At 47.0% G+C, this 26,901-nt stretch overlaps 1 protein-coding gene and 1 non-coding gene across 5 annotated transcripts in view; both read left to right on the forward strand.

The window, feature by feature from the left end:
- The first annotated feature begins 237 nt into the window (after window positions 1-237).
- MOCOS (molybdenum cofactor sulfurase) overlaps window positions 238-26,901 on the forward strand; it is a 55,684-nt gene continuing 29,020 nt past the window's right edge. For 2 of the 4 annotated variants that reach the window (XR_005016162.1, XR_005016163.1), the window contains exons 1-8: window positions 238-429; window positions 6,452-6,541; window positions 7,704-7,770; window positions 8,660-9,304; window positions 12,285-12,361; window positions 15,320-15,519; window positions 21,767-21,883; window positions 23,863-24,324. Coding sequence is in view for 2 of the 4 variants with exons in the window: in XM_036822945.1 (XP_036678840.1) it covers window positions 288-429; window positions 6,452-6,541; window positions 7,704-7,770; window positions 8,660-9,304; window positions 12,285-12,361; window positions 15,320-15,519; window positions 21,767-21,883; window positions 23,863-24,324 (1,800 nt within the window). In the remaining 2 variants the exon portion in view is untranslated. Of the gene's footprint in view, window positions 430-1,727; window positions 1,864-6,451; window positions 6,542-7,703; window positions 7,771-8,659; window positions 9,305-12,284; window positions 12,362-15,319; window positions 15,520-21,766; window positions 21,884-23,862; window positions 24,325-26,901 lie in introns of those variants that run through there. The other 2 variants (XM_036822945.1, XM_036822946.1) reach the window with 2 other exon arrangements.
- Window positions 14,175-14,304, forward strand: LOC118880462. The gene has a single exon (XR_005016325.1). It is a non-coding gene; the product is annotated as a small nucleolar RNA SNORA20 (small nucleolar RNA).

The following is a 26,901-nucleotide window of genomic DNA, read 5'->3' on the forward strand; positions in this document are numbered from 1 at the left end:
GGCGTCTCCGTGGACTCCGTTGGAAAGCGGTTAAAAGAGGCAACCACGGGCACTCCCTCCCCCTGCCCCCAGGTGGGAAAAGGGCAGAAAGCAGTGAAACTCCGTGAGTCAGGGCGCCCGGGGCAAGCCCGGCCTGAAGGGAGAGGCGCCGCCCCTCGGCGGGGGCGCGGTGCCACTGGCTGGCCGGGAGGCGCGGCCGGGGCGCGGCGGGGCGGAGTCGCGGCGGGTGGGCCTCGGCGCTTCCCCGGCGCAGCCCGTTTGGACTGCGCGGCGCGCAGGCCTGGGTCATGGCTGGCGGCGCCGGGCAGTCGGGGGCCGAGCTGCTGGCCTTTGCACAGTTCCTGGACTCGAGCCCGCAGCCTCTCGTCTACGGGTACGGCCGGCGCAACCTGCACGAGCTCCGGGCGCGCGAGTTCGGCCGCCTGGCAGGTGAGACCGATGGGGGTAGCTGCGTCGGGCCTGCCGGGAGGCCGTGGGGGACACGCGGTTTCTAGAACCGACGTGGAAGGAACTTTTGCTCCCGGCGGGAGCGGCGTTACCTCATTAGGGACCCATTTTGAATCGAAAGACCTGGAGGGATGTGTCCACGAGCTCTCTTCGTGGACGCGGCTCCCTGAGGTCCCATCTGCAACCCCAAGACTTCTTGCTCCTTAGACGTTCCAGGGAGGTAGGACCAAAGTGGTCCTTTGCCACCTGTCTCCGCCCTCTGCGAATAGGGCTGAGGATTCTTTTTGCCTTCGCTTGCCACGAGACTCCCGGCTCTAAAGTTCCAACTGGAGCCGGGGTTGCAAAATGCAGGAATGCCCGGCGGCCGTGACTGTTCGGGTGATTGCCCGGGGACGGGAGCGGTGCACGGGCGGCCAGCGCGCGGGGTTGGGACCGCGACTCTGCGGGCGCGCGGGTTGGGGACCGAGGGACTGCGGCCGCCGTGCAGGAGCTTCCCGAGGCTGCGCTCCAGACTCCGCTGGGATGGCTCCCAGCAGTTTGTATTTTCGAAGTCTCATTTTTCTCACTAGTGTAGGCAGAACAATGCCTCGGAAGTCCAGCTCGCTGGGGGACCTGAAGAATTAGCAAACCGTGCAATTTGAACTTTAAGTACAGGACGAGCCAGTACATTGGACGTGAGGACCGGGATCTCATCGTGCCTTCGAGTTCCGCAAGGCGGAACAGGCAGGTTAAATTGGAAGACAAGCTTGATCTGTCCAGTGGTCCTCCCAGCCCACTGCTGCAGGGCGGGAGGACGTTCCGCACCGGGTCGGGACTCATCCTTTTCCAGCAACCTTCTGTGAGGGGCTTCACCAAGCCTTAGAAGGGCGTGCTGTTTGAACTGGGAGGGGTGCCGGTAAGTGGGCAGGTCGTGGCGCCGGGCACTGGGATTTGAGGTGTATTTATTCTGTTGTGGTGAACAGTTGGTACCACTTGCCTGCTTATGGCAGAACAACAACCATGATTTATGTTTCAGTTATCAGGTAGCTGACTTCAGCTCTCTGGGTCATTTTCTCATGTTCCGGAACGTGATTGTTTCCCCCCCCCCCCCACCACCCACTTTGGGAGCTTTAAGGGCTGTGCCCTCCTCCTTGAGTCTGTACTTAAGTAGGGAAGCTCAAGGGAGGAGACAGTGGCCCTCTGGCGGCCTCTCTTCACTCCCTCTTCCCAGTTGCCCATTCACCTGCTGGAGACAGTGCCTCTTCTCTCTCTCTCTCTCTCTCTCTCTCTCTCTCTCTCTCAACTTTTTTGGTTATAGAAACTTCCTACCCACAGAAGTAGAGGCACCTATAGAATGAATATCCACAGGTGCAGAGGACTTGAGAAAGTCTCCCCATTCTTTTGAAGCAAATCCCAGAAGCTGTTATCGTACAGTAGGTAATTATTTCAGCATCACTCCTCCTTAATCCCCTAACCCCCTCCAGCTCTGATCCCTCACACCCATCACTGGCTGACCTCTCCCCTCAACACTACCCTGGGAAAGTAGAAAGTAGATCCCTCCTTGTTTCATTCTTGTGCCTCAGAGAACAGCACCCTTTTCCTCAAATGTAAAGTTTAGATGTGATAGCCAGGATCCCAGGCTGGCCTTCAGTGCCCTTTTAACATCTACTGTAATTGTGATAGTGTTTTGTGATTATCTATCTACCTACCTAACTATCTATCTATCTATCTATCTATCTATCTATCTATCTATCTAGTACAATTTCCCAGCATTTCCTCTATATTATGGTTGAAGCAGACTTTGTGGACTATAAACTCACCCTTCCCGCTGCTGGGAGTCTAGGAACATATCCCCCTCTTTTTTCACACAGAAACAAACGAACCAGAAAGAGGGCAGGGAAAAACAAGCAAACCAAACCACAATAGCGTAAGATTCACCTCCTCTTTCTATCCCTGACCCCTACCCACCCCCCCCAAAGTTTTCTTGCAGGTTTGAGAATTTGTCTGGTTAAGTGGTTGCTCTGGATAATTAAATGCTTAACCTTTAAGTGCTGAAATATTTTGCATAACCCATTGGATGGGAATGTCCTTGTTTTGGTGAAGGGAGCATATTGATTACACAGTTGTGGTTCAAGTGGTTCTTAAAGCCTCTGGGTGCTGACTGATGGTCACTCACCCTGCATGGAACCAAGAACTGAAGGTGCATGAGCCAGAAGAGACCCTGGAATTCCTTTTCTTGAAGACCTAATGCCGATTGGTTTGGGGGTCGTTTGCCTACTTCTTCTAATAATAGCGACAGGGCACTAATGCTCCCCATGAGCGTCTCCCTAATGCTGGGTGGACAAAAGCCTTTCTTTTGGTGTGGTACCTTTCTATTTCTGAATCTTTAGTAAATGAGAACATTATTTTAAAACTAATTTTTTTGGCTAGGTAATACATTTAACATGGTACCAAACTCAAAAGGTGTCAAAAGAGGATGAAGAATGGCCAGGGAGCACCCCCAACTCCAGTTGCTGCCACTGTGGCCACCCCGGAGTCAACTGCTGCCATTTGTGTCTTGTTTGCCTTTCCAGTGCTTGTCTATATTTATATGTGTGTGTACATGGGTTTTTTTTTTTTTTTACATAGTTGAGCCATAACATTTCTTACCACCTGACATAGTTTATATTTATTTGTTTATGGTCTTTCTCTGTCACTATCATACCAGCTTCTATTTTGTCTGCTGTTATGTCCCCAGCACTTAGAACAGTGCCTGGAACACAGTAAGTGCTCAGTAAATATTTCTTGAATATAAAAACACTCAATAAACTAGGAATAAAAGGAAATTTAATCAACCTGATAAAGGCCATCTACAAAAAAACCACAGCTAACATCATACTTAAAGGTGAAAGAATGAAAATTTTACCATTAAGATCAGGAACAAGGCAAGGACGTCTCTTCTCACCACTTCTATTCAGTATTGTGCTAGAAGTTCTAGCCAGGACAATTAGGCAAGAAAATGAAATAAAAGACATCCAGATTGGAAAGGAAGAAGTAAAACATCTCTACTTGCTGAGACTATAATCTTGTATACAGAAGATCCTAAAAAATCCACACGCAAAGCTATTAGTACTAAAAAAACAAGTTCAGCAAAGTTGTAGGATAGACGGTCAGTATACAAACATCAATTCAATTTCTATACAGTATCAATGAACACTATGAAAGTGAAATAAAGGAAACAGTTCCCAAAGCATCAAAAAGAATAACATACACAGCAATAAATTTATCAAAAGAAGTACAAGACATACACTGAAAACTACAAAATATCATTGAAATAAAAGAAGACCTAAATAAATGGAAAGACATCCTGTATTCATGGATTGGAAGACTTAATATTGTTAAGATGGCAATACTCCCAAAACTACCTACAGATTCAATGCAATTCCTATCAAAATCCCAGGCAGTTTTTTGACAAGTTGATCCTAAAATTCATATAGAAATGCAAAGGATCCAGAATACCCAAAGCAATCTTGAAAAAGAACAAAGTTGAGGGACTTCCCTGGTGGCACAGTGGTTGGGAATCCGCCTGTCAATGCAGGGGACATGGGTTCGAGCCCTGGTCCAGGAAGATCCCACATGCCACGGAGCAACTAAGCCTGTGCGCCACAACTACTGAGCCTGTGCTCTAGAGCCTGCGAGTCACAACTATTGAGCCCGCATGCTGCAACTACTGAAGCCTGTGTGCCTAGAGCCGGTGCTCCGCAACAAGAGAAGCCACCACAATGAGAAGCCCGTGCACCGCAACAAATAGTAGCCCCTGCTCACCGTAACTAGAGAAAGCCCGTGTGCAGCAACGAAGACCCAATGCAGCCAAAAAATAAAATTAAAAAAAAATTACTGAAAATAAAAGAGAACAAAGTGGAAGGACTTACACTGCCATAAAAGTAAAGGTAAGTAAGATTTACATAAAGTTATAGTAATCAAAACAATGAACAATGTGATATTGGCATAAGGATAGATACATAGACCAATGGAGTAGAGTTGTAAGACCAGAAATAAACCCATACATCTATGGTCAATTTATTTTCAACAGGATGCCAAGACTATTAAACAGGAGAAAGAATAGTCTCTTAAATGGTGTATCCACATGCCAAAGACTGAAGTTGGACCCCTCTTCAACACTGTATTAAAAAATTAACTCAAAATGGGCCAAAGACCTAAATATAAGAGCTAAAAGAATAAAACTCTTAGAAGAAAGCATAAGTATAAATCATCAGGACCTTGGATTAGGCAGTGGTTTCTTATGACACCAAAATTGCAAGCAACAAAAATAGACAAATTGGACTTAATCAAAATTTAAAAAAAATTTTTTTTCAATGGCTATCATCAAGAAAGTGAAAGGGGCTTCCCTGGTGGCGCAGTGGTTGAGAATCTGCCTGCCAATGCAGGGGACACGGGTTCGAGCCCTGGTCTGGGAAGATCCCACATGCCACGGAGCAACTAGGCCCATGAGCCACAGCTACTGAGCCTGCGCATCTGGAGCCTGTGCTCCGCAACAAGAGAGGCCACAACAGTGAAAGGCCTGCGCACCGCGATGAAGAGTGGCCCCCGCTCGCCACAACTAGAGAAAGCCCTCACACAGAAACGAAGACCCAACACAGCCAAAAATAAATAAATAAATAAATAAATTTATTAAAAAAAAAAAAAAAAAAGAAAGTGAAAGAACAACCAACCAAATGGGAGAAAACATATGTCCACACAAAAACTTGTACACAAAGATCCATAACAGCATTATTTATAATAGGCAAAATTGGAAACAACCCAAATATTCATCAGCAGATGAATAGATAAACAAAATATGTGGCATATCCGTACAATGGAATACTATTCAGTCACAAAAAAGGAATGAAGTTCTGATACATGCTACAGTATGGATGCACTTGAAATTATTATGCTAAGTGAAAGAAGCTAGACACAAAAGACCACATGTTGTATGATTCCATTTATATGCAATGTCCAGAGTAGACAGATCTATAGAGGCAGAAAATAGGTTGGTGATTGCCAGGGGCTAGGGCTGGGGGATCTGGGGAGTGAGTGATGATGGGTATGGGGTCTCTTTTTGGGATGAATGAAGTGTTCTAAAATTAGATAGCAGCCATGGTTGCACAACTTTACGAATATACTAAAACCACTAAATCATACACTTTAAAAGGGCAAATTTTACGGTATGTGAATTAATCTCAGTAAAGCTGTTATAAAATAAATGAAAAATCCATCCTGCACAAAACAAAAAATATTTGTTAAGTGCATGAAAGAATGAATGAATCTATTCACATTGTATGTTCTTGAAAACATATCTTGGAGTTTGTTCCATGTCAGTACTAGATGGGTGTATTCAAATTCTTTATTTTAAATACATGTTGATAGATATTTAAGTCATTTCCAACCCTTTGCTCTTACAGACAGTGCTGCACTGAATGTCCTCACTGACAGGCCATTTCACAATTTATAAGATAGATTCCTGGAAGACAAATTGCTAGGTCAAGGGAGTTTGCATTTTTAAAGCATGAGTGATATTGCTAAATTTCTGTCCATAAAGAAGTTGCACCCATTTACCCTCCTACCAGCCATGTAACAGCGGGCCTGTTTCCCCACACCCTCACCCATACAGTGAGTTATCCTTTTGATCTGGGGCAATCTGATTGGTAACGCCTGGTATCTCACTGTCATCTAAATTTGCCTTTCTCTGTTTATGAGAGAGACTGGAAAGACCACAGCCATTCCCAGTCATCTCCGAAGCTGTCACAGCTGTTCTAGGGTTGAGGATTTTGGAAGTCACTATGGGAACGTAGAATCAGGGCTTGACAGCCTGGGAAGCTGCGCGGAAACTCCAGAATAGGGTGTGTGTCATAACAAGAAATAGCTTTGCCATCCTGAATCATGAATGTCCGCTGGGCTTCTCCTCTGTGTGAAATAATCCTCCTCTGTGAAATGAGTGGAATACCTCTGAAAAATAATCACAGCTTTATTTTGTGTTTTCTTTCAGGAACCGTCTATCTTGACCATGCAGGAGCCACGTTGTTCCCCCAGAGCCAGCTTACAAGCTTCACTAAAGATCTCATGGAAAATGTTTATGGTAAAGAAAAACACAGCACAACTGATTTTTTATTGAACATTAGCCAACTACATTCAGCTAATATATCTATGCTTAATAAAATGTCACATTAACAGGCGGGACAGTGCTGAACACGCAAAGCTGAGTAAGCCCCGTGAGAGAGGGGGTCAGGCAAGCAAGCACCCAGGGTCAGTCCCTGTAGCACATGTGCTGCTGGGTGGGAGGGACTGCCTCAGGGACACAAAGATTACTTCCAGAAGAAGGGGTCAGTGTCAGGAAGGGCACGGGGTGCTGTGTTTGGTGGTGGGATGACCCTGTGGGACCAGCACAGTGCAGAGGGTGGGACAGCAGGAGGAACATTCATTCATTCATTCATTCATTCACTCTGTAAATGTTGATTAAGCCACTCTGGTGTTGGGAGCATGGTGCTGTAATGGGAACAAAGTAAATACAGTCCCTGCCTTCATGGACTATGGTCTAGTAAAGACAAGACCTCAATCAAGTGATTGCCAAATAAATGTTAAAAAAAAATAAAGTAAAGTGGTGTGAAATGTAAATAAAGTAAATTATCAATTGAGCAAAGGGCTGTGACCAAAAGGCCCCGGGCGCTATGGGGGTCTGTATCTGCAGAGTGACGGTGAGCTGGCAGCGTGAGTGTCACAGAAAGCTTCTACAGGAGTGGGGCGGATGCTAGAGGAGAAGGAGGAATTCACTCGGAAAAGAGGAGAGGGCATGTTAGGCAGAAGGAACAGCATGAGCCAAGACCCTGCGGTGGTTTCAGGAACCAGCCCAGAAACAGGGAGGGGAGGAGAGCGGTGGAGAACTGGGTAGGGGCAGCATACAGTTAACTTCTTCCACCTGGTATGCGTTTTAGTATCTATAAAATAGCTCAAAGGATATGGCCCAGAATATTATCTATAGCCCTTGAGGAGGAACTAAATAAAGGTCCTTGACTTTGTTTAATGGCTAAACCATTATTATTTTGTCTTGCTTGACTTTTCCTTTCTTTCTGCATTTTCTCACTTCCCTGATTAAATTTACTGTTTGGAACTTGGGGAAGCCTGGGTCATATGATAATTTTTTTTGCTTAAATTTTGAGAAACTGAGGGAGGGGATTTTGGAGGAATACAAAAGGAGAGACTATAAGTAGTGACCCAATGGCTTTGTCTCTGTAACCTGCCAGGTAATCCTCACAGCCAGAACATCAGCAGCAAGCTCACCCATGACACGGTGGAGCAGGTGCGCTACAGGTGAGCAGCAGGGGCGCCAACTTGTGTGGGCACCTGTGGGTGGATGGACTTCCTACCACCTACCCACATCCCACAGAGCTTCTGAGTTGGTTTCAGGAAGATCACGTTCAGCTAAATGGCCACACATGCATGCTGATAGCCGTCAGGGTCAGAGGACAGGAAGGTGAGCTTGAGCAGGTGCAGAGTGGGGCCGACCAGAAGCACAGGTGGGCACCTCTGAGGTGCCCAAGCTGTCGTGTGCGGCTCTGGGCTGGTGCCAGAGTTCCTGGGGGCCAGAGTGACAAGGAGTGACCCAGGTTCCTAAGTCTTGTTTTCAGGGAGAAAAAAAATGCTTTCTCTGTTTTTTTTTTCTTTTCGTATTTCAGATTTAGACATCTTGTTTTTTCAGTTTTCCCCCCTTCACTAATATTTGCACATAACAAATCAATTAGTTTTTGGCAAAATAATTTAGGTGGTACCTAAAGATATTTGAATCTATACAATTTCAAATTATTTCCAATTTGAAAATGATACTCTTTTGCTATAGGGTTGCCCGTATTAAAAGCAATGTGAAACAAGTTGATGATTGAAAACTTGTTATGATAGAGCCAGACAGTAGACCAAGAAGGGGTGTTTTCAACTGAGTTTAAGGTAGCTGTGGATTTTTGTCTTCTCCATTTGGGGGTGGGGATTTGGGAGGCTGGGTGATTTTGCCAGTTTGCACCCATTTGCCATCTCTTCCCACAACTTCCTCTGCCCCTGCCCTAACTTCACAATGTGGCAAAGCCTATCTGGCTTTTTCCTAGCTCTTAAGGCAGAGAGATGTCGTATTTAGTTGAAATACAACTAGCTCCAAACATGTAACACTGGAGGGAAACCAAGGAGTTCCCCGATGCTGTGCTTCTTCCAGGATCCTGGCACACTTCCACACCTCCCCAGAGGACTACACTGTGATTTTCACGGCCGGGAGCACAGCTGCTCTTAAGCTGGTGGCAGAGGCTTTCCCGTGGGTGTCCCCAGGCCCACAGAGCAGCGGGAGTCGCTTCTGTTACCTCACTGACAGCCACACGTCTGTGGTGGGCATGAGGGAGGTCACCGCGGCCATGAACATCACTTCCATCCCAGTCAGGCCAGAGGACATGTGGCTGGCGGAAGAAGAGGATGCTGCCGCTGCCAGCGACCCCAACGGCCAGCCTCTGCATCTCTTCTGCTACCCAGCTCAGAGTAACTTTTCCGGGACCAGGTACCCCCTGTCCTGGATAGAAGAGGTCAAGTCCGGGCGGATGCGCCCCGTGAGCGGGCCTGGGAAGTGGTTCGTGCTGCTGGATGCGGCTGCCTACGTGGGCACCTCGCCTCTGGACCTGTCGGTTCACCGGGCCGACTTTGTCCCCCTCTCCTTCTATAAGATCTTTGGCTTCCCCACCGGCCTGGGCGCCCTGCTGGTGAATAGCCGCTCAGCTCCTCTGCTGAGGAAAACCTACTTTGGAGGAGGCACGGCCGCTGCATACCTTGCAGAAGAAGACTTCTATATCCCCAGAGAGTCGGTGGCTGAAAGGTAACCCGGCGATGGGAGTGGCCGCTGGAGCTCAGCAAGGCTGGGGTCTGGCCTATGCCACCTGTAGGGTTGTGCAAGGGAGGTGCTGGGTGGCAGGGCCCGGATCCGCGAGTCAGAGGTCAGCTGGAGCTGCCACAGGGGGCTGTGAACTCTGCCCTGTGTGTGGGCTTCTCCACAGCTGTGGGAGGATGAGGGCCTGCAGGGAAGAGCTGCGAGCAGAAGAGATGAAGGCCTTCCAGGGAGTAAGGAGGATGGGCCCCAGGCCTTTGCCACAGCACAGACATGAGGGGGCAGCAATTGAAGCAGTGATTTAAAAGGATGGTGCCATTTGGAACAAGTGTGCATACATGTTGACAGCATAGCTGTATTTCAGCAGCTAGTATCATCTCAGCTTGGTGTCTAGTCAGCAAGAGGAACCAGTTAAATCAGAGGCCACCAGACTCGGGGGCACAGCTAACAGCAGCCTCTGTGAGCCTCCCGGGGGTTACCAAGGAAGTTGAGGGCAGGCAGCTCCTTGCCTGGGTTTGCTGGTCTATGTGTCATTCTCAGGGTGCAGGGGCAGGCGGTGTGGCTCGTGCCCAGGAATCCCCCAGATGCCAATGGCTGGGGCCCATAAGGTTGAAGGTATGAGAGGGTGAAAATGGCAGCTGACCCAGGGTTCTGCTGGGTCCAACAGTGGGAGATACCATGAGGTGGGGGCCAGGAGCTGGTCACTCTGCTGGTGCCTGAGAAGGCCCTGGGGCCTGGATGGGAAGGTGGCTCAGATCCCCCGCAGACCCGGGTGCAGACTCAAGGGTCCTGCAGGTCGGGGCATGGCCTCGGCAGTAGAGCCATAGTCCAGAGTGTAGGTTCTGGAGCTGGACCACTGGGGAGTGAATCCGGGCTCCACTGCACACTGTGGGAATAGGAGCCTGTGACTTGATCTCTGCGCCTCATGTTTTTCCTATAAAGTGCATCCCTAAAAGGACACAATTCTTTAGAGCTACTATAGGTGAAGCACCAAGGTTGAGTTGGCGTCAGTAGCTATGAGGCTATCTGATGTCTCTTTCGTTTAGGACTTCTCCATAGTTGCGCGATTCTAAGACAGGAAAGCTAATGTAAAACCTTTTGAATCCAAGTGTGATAACGTAGCATATAATATAACCAAGTGAGAAAAGAATGACAGGCACAACATCATGTAAATTAAAGGCAGAACAAAATGACAACCCAAACTTTATTTAGTCAGTAGGGGCACCTGAAGACCTAGAGGAGTGGGGCAGCTCATTACAGGCACGGCATGAGTGCGCTGGGCTGGACCAGACCTCTTGCCTTCAATTTGGGTGAATCGCCTTATAGCAGGTGCTGCACCAAGATTCCCAGAAAGCTGAATGTATTTATTTACCATTAGAAGCCTCATATTTTTCTTGTGAACCTAGGACTAGAGCTTGAGATTTAATACCCAACTCAAATGTTTCTTGAACATGCATCTGAACCATGTTCTTAATCTTTTCTATTTTATAACCCAGTGAGAAACAACCTCTGATGGAAACAAAAAAACCTCCCTTTTCTCCTTAGAGTCTGTTAATTATTGATCAATCAATAATCATTTATTATTGATCAATTAGTAACAGAAGCCATTATTGCCTAATCATGTTTAATGAGTCATTAGTTACTAACTTATTAATGGTCAATTAATTATCAACTGATTCATTATTACTTCTATATATCTATTAATTACCATTAGTTTTATAAGGATATTAACATTCTGGTAATGATATTGTGAGCAACTCTTATCCCTAGAGTGTTAAAATACAAAACACGGTATTTCCATTGAAAGCTTCAGCTTGCATAAGACTGCTGTTTGTCACCACCCTTTATGGGATGCTTGCTGGAAACTCCTCACTGTGCCCCAGGCTTCCCCGTCGCTAATGAAGCAGCCAGAGGCGTTTTATCAAAACCTAGGCCCCATCCCGTCGTCACCCCTCTCTGCTCGGTGCCCTCCGGCCACTCGTCTCATCCAGGGTGAAGTCCTCTGACTTGCTCTCCTACCACCCTCCGCCTTGCTCTCTTGCGCCTGGCCTCACTGACCTCCTTGCTGTTCTGGCTCCACCTGCCCAGGGCCTTTGCTGCACCCTCTCCCTGGAACTCTGTTTCCCTCCAAAACTGTTTCAAAAATGAGCAGTTTCCCTCGCTCCCTTAATTCCACTCGGTCTCTGCTCGAATGAGCTCCCTCGGAGAGGACTTCCCCTGACCATCTTGTCTAAAGCAGCCGCCAGCCCTCCTGCTTAGGCAACTTCATTGCACTTGTCACCCCCTGGCTTGGTGCTTATTTTGGCTTCCCTGCGTGTTTGCTGTTTGTTATTCCTTGTTTCTGTGCCCTGTGAAGGCAGGGATCCTATGTGTCACGTTAACTGCTGTATCCTTAGCACCTACAACGGTGCCCGGCATGCAGTACATGGATAATAAAGATTTGATGAGGATTTTGTCTAAATGAATAACTATAAAATGCAAATATAATTATAATGATGATCAGGAAGTTTATTGAGAGCCTTAGAATAGCTGTGGTCCTATAGACTTCGGAATCATAGACTCTTGTTAAGAACCTCATGGCTGCACAATTGATCTGACTGGATTGATGGCCTGTCAGTGGTGCTCTCTTGGGGTCAAGGGCAGCATTTCAAGAGCCCACAGCACTTGAGGTTTTGTCAAGTCCGAAGTCTTCCAAGGTGGTGACTGTCTTTCAGGGCCCTTTATCACCACTGCCAGCCCATCCCAAGTAAGCTGCAGACCAGGTCAGGGCCAGAGGCAGCCCGCATGTCTTGGTGTGCATGGCCCTCTGTCTTGAGGAGGAGAGGGGAGAGCAGCATTGTATAAGGCAGCAGAGGCAAGGTCTCCATAGATCACGGCTAAGGCTAGAGTCAAAGCCCCGTTGTCACATACACGAAATGCACACGGAGGAGCTAGCCACAGCTTGACCTCATCCCCCTCACCACCATTACAGGTTTGAAGATGGCACCATCTCCTTCCTTGACGTGATAGCGCTAAAACATGGATTCGATGTCTTAGAGCGCCTCACAGGTCAGTGGACCTCTTTATCTGTGTGGAATTTGCTTCCTGTTGCCCGTGTCCTTGAGGGAGCCCTGGCCTGGGTGGGATTCAGATAAGGAGAGAGTCTGTGCAGGTGACCGGCACATGGCAGCTCTGCACTGATGCAGATGAAGCTGATTCTAAAGAACTTCCAGACATGACTTCTGAGGCAAGAGCAAGAAACTGGACCTTTTTTTGGTCAGTTAAAAGAACATTTTAACAAGTGAGAGACATTCCAAATCCAGAGATTAATAACCTCACAGACGCAGAGGAGCCCTCCTTGGTCCCTGCACTGGGAATGCTTACAGATCCTGAGACCTTATTTAGCTCTTACCTCGCTGGGTCTTCCCACAGGGGAGCTTTATGACGAGCCCACTTTGCCCACGAAGGAGCTTATGCTCAGAGAGGTTGGATGCCTTCCCCAGGACCAGGGAGCTGGAACCCGGGAGGGCTAGGGTTTAAACCCAGGCAGTGCTAACGCCTAACCCTGAGCCCCCAAACACTGTCTCTTCTGCTGGCCTTTGCAATGATACATGTTTTCTTTCCTGACAAGTGCTTGGGGTGTGTGAGCAGGTGGGGGACATTCCCCACAGGCTAACACACAGATGGATGCCACTTCCCATCTTATGGGGCTTGGCACAAGGCACAAGGCTGGAAGAACCTCTGTCTGGTGATCCATGACTCCCCACTCCTGCTGCGCTCTGGGCGCTCCTTTCAGAGGCTAAGCTTCTAGAACGGGGTGACACTGCTTGTACCGTCCACATGGGTATGGGGTTATGGTGAACCAGGGACGTGGCTTAGCAGTTAGGCAGCCCTTCCTCTCTCTCTCTCTCTCTCTCTCTCTCTCTCTCGTCATAATAAGGAGACCCTTAGGTCCTCAGCCTAAGCCTAAAACTGCGGGCAGACAGAATTCATAGGAGGGCTGTCATGACAGTAATGCAGGGAGGTGAGTGGGCATCATCTAGCCAAAGAGGAGATAATCAAGATAGACATTGAGAAATGAGCACTTTCTCAAGGACAGATACTAGCAAGGTATCCAAACCACAAGTGAGAGGGTCTGACAGAGCCAGGGGCACCTCTGAAGGCAGATTGACAATATCAGCCCCACAGTAAGGCAAACCCTGATTTTTCCTACTTAATTAGGCTCTTTTTTAGAAAAAATTGTGGTGAAATCCATATAACATAAAATGTACCAGTTTAGCCATTTTTAAATATTCAATTCAGTGGCATTAAGTATATTCACATCGTTGAGCAACCATCGCCACTATCCTTCTCCAGGACTTTCATCATCCCAAACTGAAAAAACAGTAACTCCCCATTTCCCCTCCCCCAGCCCCTAGTAAACTCTATTCTCCTTTCTGTTTCTATGAATTTGCCTATTCTAGGCACCTTATGTAAGAGGAATAATACAATATTTGTCCTTTTGTGTCTGGCTTGTTTCACTTCGCATAATGTTTTCAGGGTTCATCCATGTTATAGCAAGTATCCTTAACTGCTTTGTATAATATTAAAATGATTTAGGGGACTTCCCTGGCACTCCAGTGGTTGGGGCACCGAGCTTCCACTGCAGGGGGCGCAGGATCGATCCCTGGTCGGGGAACTAGGATCCCGCATGCTGTGCGGTGTGGCCAAGAAACTAAAAAAAAAAAAAAAAAATAGATTTAAACATTAACGAAAACAAACAGCAACAGCAAAAAAGAGATACATGTAAAGACAAAATTGTACATTTTTGCAATCTGTTACCAAAGGGTCTAAATTATCTGAATGCTTAAGTAACTTTTTTTTTTTTTAAAAAGGAAGATGACTTCCCATTTATTGGCTGCTATAGCCTTTCAATGATATAAGCAGTTATACGCATGGGATAAAATAATGTTGGGCCATTGTAAATTGAGGTGAAGTAACCATTTCATCTCTTCTCCATGGTCTAGACATTGCTTCTATGTCTAAATGTCCTGTGTAAGCAGGATTTCATCAAGGCACTTAGAGTGAATTTCTGCATGGACTTATTAAAGCATTGATTTAAGAATTTCACTGTTTTTAAAATAGCACTAAGGCTCGTACCTCTGCGTCAGTCATCCTACGTGGGGCAAATGATTTCATGTGTGACGAGGTCGAGAGCTCTTTACATGATGCTCTTTGTGTAGTGAAGAGTTTTGGAGTCAAAATCTGTGGTTCCAGGTTGGGGTGCTGTATAAGCAGCCCTTTCTATACACCTCAAAAACTATGCACCAGCATGGGCTCCCGGGAACAGCTTGCTATTGCCGAGTTTGCAAGATCTCTTCTTGTTATTCCTAATACTCTTGCAGTTAATGCTGCCCAAGACTCCACAGATCTGGTTGCAAAATTAAGAGCTTTTCATAATGAGGTTCAAGTTAACCCAGAACGCAAAAATCTAAAATGGATTGGCCTTGACTTGGTCAATGGTAAACCCCGAGACAACAAACAAGCAGGGGTGTTTGAACCAACCATAGTTAAAGTTTGAAAGTTGCAACTGAAGCTGCAATCACCATTCTTTGAACTGATGATCTTATTAAATTATACCCAGAAAGCAAAGACGATAAGCATGGAGGTTATGAAGATGCTGTTCACTCTGGAGCCCTTGATGACTGATCTGATTTCTTTGATTTATGACATTGTTAGATGCAGTTTTCTTGTACCTCGAGTATTACACATTAAAGTGCAAAAAGCTGGAAAAAAAAAAAAAAAGAAACATGACAACAACAATTCCTATGGAAAAATTCCACAGAAGCAGCAGTGGTAAACTGTCGTTCAGTACCAATGACCTAAACATTTATCATGTGGGCAGTACCATGCACCATTTACAAGTATTTAAAATCATTAATATGAGGTCCAAGTTTGCCAGTTATAATGATCTCATTTTCTTAAAAATGAGATAGTGAATTTTACATTAAGTTCATGATCCCCTTTTGTTTTCGTAACTGTTTTGAGGTGGAATGGAGAACATCAGGCAGCACACCTTTACCCTGGCTCAGTACACCTACGCTGCCCTGTCCACCCTTCGGTACCCCAACGGAGCCCCTGTCGTGCAGATTTACAGCGACTCTGAGTTCAGCAGCCCAGAGGTTCAGGGTCCGGTCATCAGCTTCAACGTGCTCGATGACAATGGGAACATCATTGGTTACTCCCAGGTGGGTTTTCTTTTCATCTTGCTGACCTGTTCACAACAGAATCACTCTTGTCTGGAATTCTGAAGCCTTTCTGAGCCCTGAAATTTGCAGTCAAGGCCTCTGGGCCCTTGCAATAGCCATGATGAATCCTGTGCACTGTTGGAGAGGCCACTGGTCCTTCCTTAGAGGCTCTTTACTCTTGTTCTAACAGGCACGGCTATTTAGTTCTTCAGGCCTCCTTATTTAGCCACAGGTGATCAATTTCAAATGGGAAGAGAGAGGTCGAGTCTGTGATGGCAGTGGGAGGGGACAGCTGAAGCTTGCCAGCAAGGGAAGACACCCTAATATAGTGTAGACAGAGCAGCCTGTCTGATGTCGTTTCATGTACAAACAGCTTGGTAGCCCCACTGATACATCAGACCATATCTAGTGTTACAGAAAATTCTGGGCCTCTTACCACCATTTGTTTGCATGTTGCTTGGAACTCATAACTCTTTTTTTTTTTTAATGAAGTAGGAATGATGTCCTTAGTAGCACAAAAGCCCTTATGTCTACCATAGTTCATCCCTGTTATGAGTTCAAAGGATTTGGTAGATTGGTTATAAAATAGTTTCTGTAGATATACCCTTTGTATGTATTTTCCCATGAAAACACTGCAGGTTTGGGAACTGCTTGGATCCTTACCACAGTTGAGTAAGCTGGTCACTGCCCAGTACATTAAAAAATCTAGAGTCACACTGAGCACTCAGACATGGCAGTAGGTGGTCAGCAGATGGGCTGTCACACACTGGGCATGGGGAGCCCAAGGCCCTTCTCAGAGCCCGGGTTTCTAGAACTGCTGTGAGGAGCAGATGTGATCATCACATAAGTTTGGAAGATAGTGGCTCGTCTTCCCTTGAAAGCTACTATCTCCGTACACTTTGTCAAACCCAGAATTTCTCAAACAAAATCCATTTCTCAAGGAATCCTGTCCCCCCTTCTGAATAGCCATAAACTTTCTGAGGAACCAACTTGAGAAATACTCTCTGGGGGAAATGTTGGTTCTCACTGGTGTCCAGGGGCCAACACTCTACAACCATAAGTTGTCTCTTTGGTGAGTTGACTGTGAAGACCCCAGCCCACACTGCCCCTCACTTACACAGCCCAGCGCCACTCAGAAGCAGGCAATTTTATATGCTTCTGAGGGGTGGTGGAAAATGCATCGGGGCCAAAGGTTTGCCTTCTCAAATATGCTATTCTAGGTTATTGGTACAATAAGTTTCATTCTCGAACCTAAAATAAGTGTATTTTTTGAGGGGTGTGGAGGAGAGCAGACAAGCGACCATGAAGTGTGCTGTGGCAGGCATGTTACCGAACTCAGGATGGGCTGCTCACCGCTCAAAAGCCAATAATCGAGGGGCAAGTGTCAGTAGAAAGGAAAGGTGCTTTATTCAGAAAAACTGGCAATCTGGGGAGAAAGTGGACTCATGTCCGGAGACCAACTCCGAAGATTCTGCTCAGCCATGACAATTTTTAAAGGGAAAAAGGGGAAACAGTCTCAGTTAATCATTAAGGTAGGAGATCAGATTCTTCATCATTTTTCCATTGCGTGCAGACCCACTGACTTCTTTTTTTTTTTTTTTTAAAGAAGGCTGTTTACTTTTTTTTTTTTTTTTTTTTAATTTTTATTTTTTATTTTTTATTTATTTATTTATTTTTGGCTGTGCTGGGTCCTCGGTTCGTGCGAGGGCTTTCTCCAGTTGCGGCAAGCGGGGGCCACTCTTCGTCGCGGTGCGGGGACCGCTCTTCATCGCGGTGCGCGGGCCTTTCACCATCGCGGCCCCTCCCGCTGCGGGGCACAGGCTCCAGACGCGCAGGCTCAGCAGCCGTGGCCCACGGGCCCAGCCGCTCCGCGGCACGCGGGATCCCCCCAGACCAGGGCTCGAACCCGTGTCCCCCGCACCAGCAGGCAGACTCCCAACCACTGCGCCACCAGGGAAGCCCCCCACTGACTTCTGATCTTCGTTTGGTACTGTCTTGCCCTCATGGTCCACCTGCAATTGGATGTTCTCTTGCCCCTGTTGTCCACCTGCAAATTTGCTAACAGGGAAGCTGTTATTCTTTAACTACTTAATTCTTCATTCTTACTCCTTTTAATCCAGGAAAGGAATCAACCGGTTAAGCAAGGCATTGTGTACATTCAGTAGAGCAGAAGTCCGGAGTTAGGTTAAATGTTACCTAGTGATCTCATTTTTACAATTAAGGTCTGTCTGAGGAAAACAGAAATGAACAAACAGAAAAGGGGCAAAAGAGCTGCTTACAAATCCCCACTATCAGACATCATTACATTTCTATGGGAATAGGAGTGAAGGTCCATCTTCTGTAACTGCTTCATGCTGAGAGAGGGTGTCGAGATCTTAGAGTGAAAGATATCGACATGGGTCTGTAGCTCTCTTTGCTGACAATTTTAGTTGCCCGCTCACATATATGGGCAGAGCAAGCTACAGTTATTCCTTTGCCCACAAAGATATAGATTATTACGAGCAATAGCATTAATCCCATTCTTTCATCAGACACGGAGTCTGTGACTCTCTTGTCCTAATCATGAACTGCTCAAGCCTTTTCTTTTGTGACTCTGGGAGGCCTGGGAGACTTCAGCTTTTCTACAAATAAGAGGCAGCCTTTGTACTTGGCGGGGGGGTGGTGGGCCCACAGCGTTCTGCTTGGTCCAAGCAGCGGTGAAAGAACCACCCCCCCACCATTTGCCCAGAGAAGCCTCAAGAGGAAGAATCCCCCTCCCCCTCAGGGAGCGTATCTGGGTGCCTGGTTGACTTCACCAGGACCTTCATTCTCCGAGGCATCACACAGGATGAGTTTCTCCCTCTGTGCCTTTGTAGAGGAAGCTCATCCTATGAGTGGAGGCCGAGGCTGAGCCATGGCCCGCTGTGCCGGCCCAGGAGAATCTTGGGTTTTCCTGGGCTCCTTCACATGTGGGAATTCCACAGGGATTTGGGGGGCCTTTGGAAAGATCAGATGGCGTCATGGCTGGGTCTGGCTGTCTCTTTTTCAAGGGATGCATGAAAGAATTGAGCCTTCTGTGAGAAGATTTGGGTTCTTGTTTTTGACATCCGGATCTCCGAATTTCATTCTCCCCTCTGTTGGAAGACAGTCTACCCAGTGGTTAAGAGGGTGGGTTCAGATTTGGACTGCCTCTTGCTGGCTCTGGGAGCTTGGGTGAGTTAATGTAAGCTCCCCAAGTCTCCGTGAAATGGAGGTAACAATGTTCCCTGCTGATAGGTTGTCACGAGGATTAAATGAGTTACAATGCACAGCCCCTTAGCACTGAGCTGGTATGAAGCAAGTGCTCCATTGCACTGTGGTCAGGCCGCTTTCTCACCCTCCCGGGATGCAGCGCTCATCCTGCCCCAGCAGCCAACTCCTTCACCTGGCTGGGCACTGGCCGAGCCTGTGTGGGATTCCAAAGGTCTCAGGGTGAGAGGAGATGAAGTTGTGATGAGAAATTAGTACGAAGGGTAAGCGTGGCCGAAACAGCCTCTTGCACCCACATGCTCTTCTAGGTGGGGTCCCTGTCTCTTCCCCTTAGAATCTTGGCAGGTCTGTGACGCACTCATAACCAACAGAATGCTACAGAATGTGACACTGCTTGGCTTTGGAGGCTGGGTCAGAAAAGGCCACGCGACATCAGCATTGCTCCCCGGGGCATTCACTTTTGGAGCCTCGAGTTACTGCGTAAGGAGTTTTACACTGAGTGGCCATGCTGTGAGGAAGCCAAAAGCAGGCATGATGGTGACTGTCTGCTTTGAGCCCTTCTGGCTTGGAGGCCAGACACATACATGAGAAACTGAGTCTCCAGGTGATTCCAACCCCAGACGTCGTGTCGCTCCCAGCCTTCTAGTCTTCCCAGCTCAGACACGCCATCTCCTCTGGGGCCTTTCTGAACTCCTGACCCCCCCTGTAGCCGTGAGCGCAATAAAATGGTTATTGTTTTAGGCCGCCAAGTTTGGGTGGCTTGTTTTGTGGCTGTGGTAGCTGGAATAGTGGATACGGGGTGGGTGGGGGAGACTTCTCATTCAGCTTGGCGGGAGTTGGGGTCGGGGAGTGAGGGGCTTTCCTAGGGGCTGCCCCTTGAATGGAGACCACCTGATCCTGGAGGTGGAGTAGGCTAGACCCCGTGGTGCCGCCAGGTCTCAGCTCAGAGAGCAGGGAACTCCTGGATTTCACCAGCAGAGGTGGCTTCTTTTCACTCTGACCGTCCAGGGGAGACGGCTAAAGGGAAGACAGTGTGGTCCCCATAAGGGTGTGTGGGAGGTAACAGCGCTGTGCCTGCCTAGCGGGGAGGCCAGGCTGACCACGTAGTGACCTGTGTCTGTGTCCCCCACCTGTACTTCCCAGGGAGAAAAGTTTCAAAGGCTTCTCTGACTGGGCAAGATGTGTTTGTTTCCTTGAATGCATTTAGGGCACTCCCCCAAGTTTAACCTGAGTCACCAGGGCTGAGGACCCTCACTGGGCCCCCAGGCCCTTGGGGGAATGGAGCTCTGGACCCACAAACAGAAGAGCTGGGATAAACATCCCTCGTGCCAGCTCACCTTTGAGCCTTGTGACTACGAATCACCTGTCTAGCTTCCAGGGGACAGGAAAGAGCCTGGGAACTTCTGGATTGAATAGCAGTTAGTTCTGTGATTCAACCCAAAGTCTGAGACATTATGAAAAGCAAATCGATAACACACAGTGTCAACACAGTAATGTTTGCAGCCTGGGCTGGGAGCTGAGGCAGAGCTGCTCTGACTGGTAGCTCTGCTAAGTCCTGCTCTGGGAATCTACCTGGTGGCAGAGGATGCCAAGGAGCTGCCCCACGTCCCAGCCGCCCTCAGATTTTATTTTTGTGAATCTCCCTTGAAACATTTGGGCTCTTTTTTCAAAGATTAATTTATTAAAAAAAATTTTTAACAATTGAGATATAACTGATGTATAAAATTGTATTAGTTTTAGGTGTACAGTGCAGTGATTCGATATATATGTATATTGCAAAATGATTACTACAGGTTTAGTTAACACCCATCACCACACATAGTTACAAATTTTTTTTCTTGTGATGACAACTTTCAGGACTTACTCTCTCAGCAACTGTTACATGTGCGATACAGTGTTATTAACTATAGTCACCATGCTGTACATTACATCCCCAGGACTTATTTATCTTATACCTAGAAGTTTGTATCTTTTGACCACCTTCACGACCCCCATCCCTTGCATCTGGCAGTCACCAATCTGCTCTCAGTATCTATGAATTTTGATTTGATTCCACATGTAGGTGAGATCATACAGTATTTGTCTTTGTCTGACTTATTTCTTAGCAGTTTTCATTATGACTTAGCATATTTCATTATGACTTAGCATAATGCCCTCAGGGTCCATCCATGTTGTCACAGATGGCAGGATTTCCTTTTTTATAGCTGAATAATAATATTTATAAATCACATATTTTTTATCCATTCATCCTTTGATGGATACTTAGGTTGTTTCCATGTCTTGGCTAGTGCAAATACTGTAATGAACATGGGGGTGCAGATATCTTTTCAAGACAGTGATTTCATTTCCTTCGGATAAATACCCAGAGGTAGAGTTGCTGGATCAAAGTTCCAGCAATTAGTTCTATTTTAAATTTTTTAAGGAACCTCCATACTGTTTTCCATAGTTCCTCACCAGTTTACATTCCCACCAGCAGTGCACGAGGGTTCCCTTTTCTCCACATTCTCTCCACCTCCTGTTATTTGTTGTCTTTCTGATAATAGCTGTTCTAACAGGTGTGATATTAGATGCTAGCTATTAGATATTTGAGAGCTGATGTCATTGCGGTTTTCACTTACATTTTCCTAACAATTAGTGATGTTGAGTACCTTTTCATGTACCTGCTGGGCATTTGTATGTTTTCTTTGGAAAAATGTCTGCTCATTTAAGAAATCAGATTGTTTGTTTTACATGTGAGCTCTTAACTTGGAGTTTGGTGTGAATTTGATATCTTTCACTTTTCTCAGGCATATGTTTATAACCCAACTGGATAAGATTTAATTATCAGTAACATTTTATAAAATGTGTTTAGTAAACCCACGATAGATCATGGCACTTTAGAGCAAAATTCCAAGCTCATATTTTCATTTTACTGTTAAAAAAGAGAGGTCCAAGTATGGATCTGAAACTCTTTCCCAGGCAATCAGAGTAAAACTGGACACTCCTAACACTGGTTCCATGTCATATATTAAACCCGCAGGTGGATAAAATGGCCAGTCTTCACAACATCCACGTGCGAACCGGCTGCTTCTGTAACACTGGGGCCTGCCAGAGGCACCTGGGGATAAGTGATGAGATGATCAAGAAGCATCTTCAGGTTGGTACTGGACCGTGTGGTCCAAACGCTGGCCAGCAAGCCCCAATGGCGGTGCCTCTAACTTCATTAGAGGCTGGTCGTGTGTCTGGGGTCGGGGCTGGATCTGCGAGCTCACTTCTCTGAGCCCACCCTGTGAATGTGTAAAGAAAAAGGGGTCAACAAAATAGAAAACACTTCAAGATAGTACCTCTCTGGCAGTCATTTTTTAGTTTGAGGGCAACCATTTAGAGGCAGAAGAGGGTTTTGTGTTTTTTTTTTCCAGAAGAGGGCTTTTAACAGGGGGCAAGCAAATGTGAAAATGTGCTCGTACATGCAGAGGGCCCTTAGCTAGTTCAGTCCTGCCAGAGTGAAATCTCCAAGCAGGAGGTAGCTCATGTCTGGGTTGGGTGAGGAGAGGAACTCTTCTACGGGGCATTCTGCATTTCTCGGGTCCCCTCTCTTCCTGCCGCTCCTCTGGGCTGAGGTTTGTCACTTCAAGGTATAGCCTGTTTTGAACCATTTCATAAGAATGGTTTGAGTGGCAAAGAGCCCTTATTTATATCAGAATAGTTTCTAACTTAAGTTTCTTTTGGTTGCCACTAAATATTGAATATATTAAATCCCAACCAACTGTGAACAATGTTTTATTTAAAAAGGAGGGGGGGACTTCCCTGGTGGTCCAGTGGTAAAGAATCCACCTTACAATGCAGGGGACGCAGGTTCGATCCCTTGTCAGGAAACTAAGATCCCACGCGCTGCAGGGCAACTAAACCCACACGCCACAACTACTGAGCTTGCGCGCCTCAACTAGAGCCCACGTGCTGCAAACTACAGAGCCCATGCGCTCTGGAGCCCACGCGCAACAACTAGAGAGAGAAAACCCGCACGCCACAACTAGAGAGAAGCCCACGTGCCACAATGAAAGATCCCGCATGCCTCAATGAAGATCCTGCGTGCCACAACTAAGACCTGACGCAGCCAAAAAAAAAAAAAAAAAAAGATAAATCTTTAAAAAAAAAGAGAGAGAAGGGGTAATTCCCTGGCGGTCCAGTGGTTAAGACTCGGTGCTTCCACTACACGGGGCGTGGGTTTGATGCCTGGTCGGGGAACTAAGATCCCTCACACCACATGGTGCGGTTAAAAAATAATAATAATAAAATAAAATAAATAGAAAGAGAGAGAAGGAGTCTCAGAACACAAACGAATGCAGTTCCAGATGTAATATTGATCGTGTGGAATGCCGTGGCCTCATCTCCTTGGGTGACTGACTTGGGTTCAGCTCTGGGGGAGGTAGGCAGCTGGAGCAGCGCCCAACACCAGGCTGCCAGGCTTGGAGAGGCTTGGGGACGTCTTGCCTTTCTTTCACCACCTCCCGACCAGGCGCTCATGCTGCCTTTGGCTTTCGTCCTGGCCTTGGGCCGGTTATTCATAGGGGCAGCGCCTCTGTCTTGCCCTCTTGTCAAAGGGCAGCTGTCAGGGATGCAGACCTCCCTTTGGTTCTGAGAGAGGCTAAAAGGCATGGCCAGCAGGTGCTCCTCTCACTTAAGCCCTAGGTAGACCAAGGAGCTGACCCATCTGTGCTTCTGAAACTTTGGTCTGTCTTTTGATACCTCTGTGGGTGGGCACTGTGTGCATGTTTCTGGTAAGTGCTTTCCATGAATGATTTCTTTTAAACTTTAAAAAAAAATTTATTTATTTATTTATTTATTTATTTTTATTGAAGTATAGTTGATTTACAATGTTGTGTCTTTTAAACTTTTTAGTGGCCCCCTGAGATTGCTATAGATCCCAATTCACAGTTGAGCAAAGAGTGACGTCCAGAGAGTGAGTCCCTGTGCTTCTGGAACTATGCCTCAGGCACACGACTCCTATTAGTGTTGCAGTTCTTTTTTCCTGGGTTAATTTTATCTTATAAAATTAACAAAACTTGTTTTACAAAATGGTTTCCACTTTATCCATGAGGAATGAGTCACTCTGGCTGACTTATTTCTTTATTCTAGGCTGGTCATGTCTGCGGTGACGATGTGGACCTCATAGATGGGCAGCCGACGGGATCTGTGAGGATTTCGTTTGGATACATGTCTACGCTTGAGGATGCCCAGGCCTTTCTCAGGTTCATCATAGCAACCCGACTGCGCCCGTCTCATGGCCAGCCTCTCCCTCTGGCCACTCCTGGGGAGGCTGGAGCCCTGCCAGCAGAGAGCAAGGCTCAGCACGCCGTGCCTGCCACCAGGGCCAGACGTAGTCCCTCACCTCAGGAAGATGCTTCCCCAGACTCCAGGGTTTGGGACAACTCACCCACCACTGTGGATGCTGTGAGTTTGCGCCCACCTCTGCTGGAGACCACCAGAACCCAGCAGACCCCTTCAGAGAAAGCTGCAGGCATCCCGGATGGGGGCCTTGGGTCACACATCGTCACCAACCTTTTCCTCTACCCAATCAAATCCTGTGCCGCATTTGAGGTAAGGGTTTTAGTGGCAGCTAAAGAGATTGCTTCTTTTTTGTTTACTTTATAATGTTGTTTGATAAAGCAAAGAAAAAAGTTCAGGAAGTGAAGGAAAGCATGCAGAAAATCAAAATCATAGTAGCCACTCTCATTCTGCCTTTCTTGGTTTGGGCTGACTTTTGACCACGGCTCTGCTTATGGGGACCCCTGAGAGGATCCTGTTTCTGGGTGTGACCACCTAGTTACTGCTGATAGTTAAGGATGTAACTTTCACTGAATGCGTGTGTGCTGGCTCCCTGCTGAAGCATCGTACGTGCTTTGTTTCATTTGATCCTCAAAACAATAATATGAGGTGCTGGGTAATATCATCCCCACTTATAGATATGGAGCCTGGGGGCTATTGAGGTTAAGCACTTTGCCCAGGTCATGACCCCCTAAAAAGTGATAGAGCAAGGATTTGAATCCAGGTCTGCTGACTCCTTGGATCCCTGCTCTCATGCATCTGTTCCGCTCAGCTCTCCCCATGGAGGTGAACTACATAATGTCTGTAAACATCCTGGCCTGGTAGTCACCGGAGCTGGGAGCTGGAGACCAAGTCCCAGGGACACACATAGATCATAGAAAGACAGCCTCATAGACAGTTCCCAGCCTCCTGAGCCTCTGAGGAGGTCCCAGCCTCCTGAGCCCCTGGGATGACAGGCTCCCTGGCTCCTGGTTGGACATACCATGGTCAAGGCTGTTTGTCACCTGCATTTCGGGCTGGTCACACAGGAGCTTGTCCTCCAATCTGAGACCATAAATAAGCAAGTTCACCTCCACTTCTGAATGGAGGCAGGTGAGGAGTGTCAGGACTCTATTTTCACAGATGAGTCATGTCCCATAGAAGAGCCGCGTTGCACAGATAGCGTAGCAGGAATTAGTGTTCCATTTTACAGTCGAGGACACTGAAACTCAGTAAGGTTTCCTTTTTTGCTAAAGGTCTTCTATCCATCTGCTCTTTCAGAAACTATACACTGAACACCTGCTACCTGCTGGGCCCTGGGCCTGCACTTGCTGTGCAGTGATGAGCAAAATGGAAATGGTTCCTTCTCTCAGGGTGTGCAGTATCTCAGAAGGGAAACAGACACTTTATGACACACACACACATATCTATGTATCTATCTATCTGTCATCTATCCATCCATCTCCATCATCTATCCATAGGCCATGATTTCGTACTAATACCTCCAATTCCAATCCAACACCACATAGTTTATTTAGCTGTCCCCCTTTCTGCACTTGTAAATCCTGTGAGAAACCTGGCTCCCACTGTCCTCAATGAATACTTATTTGCCCAACTCCTTCCATAACCCAAAGCCCAGCTGCACCAGCTGAAAGCTCACCCCTCACATGCCAACACAGACACACTGGCTGAAAACTTGGCCCAGACAAAGAAGAAGAAGGAAGGAGGAAGGCAGTAAGTGATAGACATGTTCCAACAGATGGGTGTGAAGAACCGTGAAGGGTCTGAGAAACAGCCTGCCACAGTTCCATGGATGCTGACAGAAGACATGAGATTCCTGGGTCAGAGATAAAGGACTTAACTCACCACCCAGCACGCAGCATGAGCTTCATGGTGTGTTGTTCTCTTTGTCCCCCAGGTCCCAAGACAGGGTCCAGAGGGGCCCAGGTGGATGCTGTGCTCATGTTCAGGAACCTCTAACTCAGGAAACCTGACTCTTTCATAATAGGATGCCAGCCAACCTGTGTAGTCTTCGATCAGGGAGAAGCCATTACCTTTATAATATTGGACTGTGAACAAACCTGCCCTCTGCTCCAGAGGGTTGTAGAGCTGTTCACTATACAAGCATCCTTGAAAAGGTAGTCTGGAACAAAAGGGCAGTTAGTGCTTCTGCCTGTTAAAACAAGCATGCAGAAATGAGAAATCCATGGAGAAATGCCTCCCAATAATAGACTGTCTTCTCAAAAGTTATTTGTAATTCAAAACATGTTCTCCTATAGAAATAATGATTTAATGGTGGTTTCTGGACCTAGCTACAATTATGTAGACTATAGTATTGCTGAACTTGAGTGCTGTACTAGCAGAAGCAGCCATAGTCTATGGGGAGAGGTCTGATACACAAGACAAGTGAAGGGCAGAGGTAAAGGGATTAACAGCTGTGGATCATCTGATATATTTCAGTTGCTTTACATTTTATGCTTTGTTTTAGTTTTCACTTAGTCCTATGAGAAATGAGAATAATGTCCATTTTACACATGACAAAGCCAAGGTTCAGGAAGGTTAGCTGTCCAAAGCTAATAACTAGCTGAGGTGAGATTTAAGCCCAGGTTTGTCAGTCCTCAAAGTACCCTCCCCACTCCCACCCCACTGCACCACATTTCTGCATCTTGGATACAGGGCTTACCTTGCTTGAGGTTCAGTTTGCCTTGACACTGTTTCTTCTTGAGTTCTGCACCCTCCCCCTGGGGCCCGCAGCTCCTCTCCTTCACTTTCCCTGATGCCTCAGTATTCCCTCAGGTCCCTCCCAGCAGGACCCACCCCAAAGTGCCCCTAGACTAAAAATTGCTTTCCTTTCTTCATTACCCCCAATTG

Source organism: Balaenoptera musculus, chromosome 14 (assembly GCF_009873245.2).
Source record: "Balaenoptera musculus isolate JJ_BM4_2016_0621 chromosome 14, mBalMus1.pri.v3, whole genome shotgun sequence".
NCBI lineage: Eukaryota > Metazoa > Chordata > Mammalia > Artiodactyla > Balaenopteridae > Balaenoptera > Balaenoptera musculus.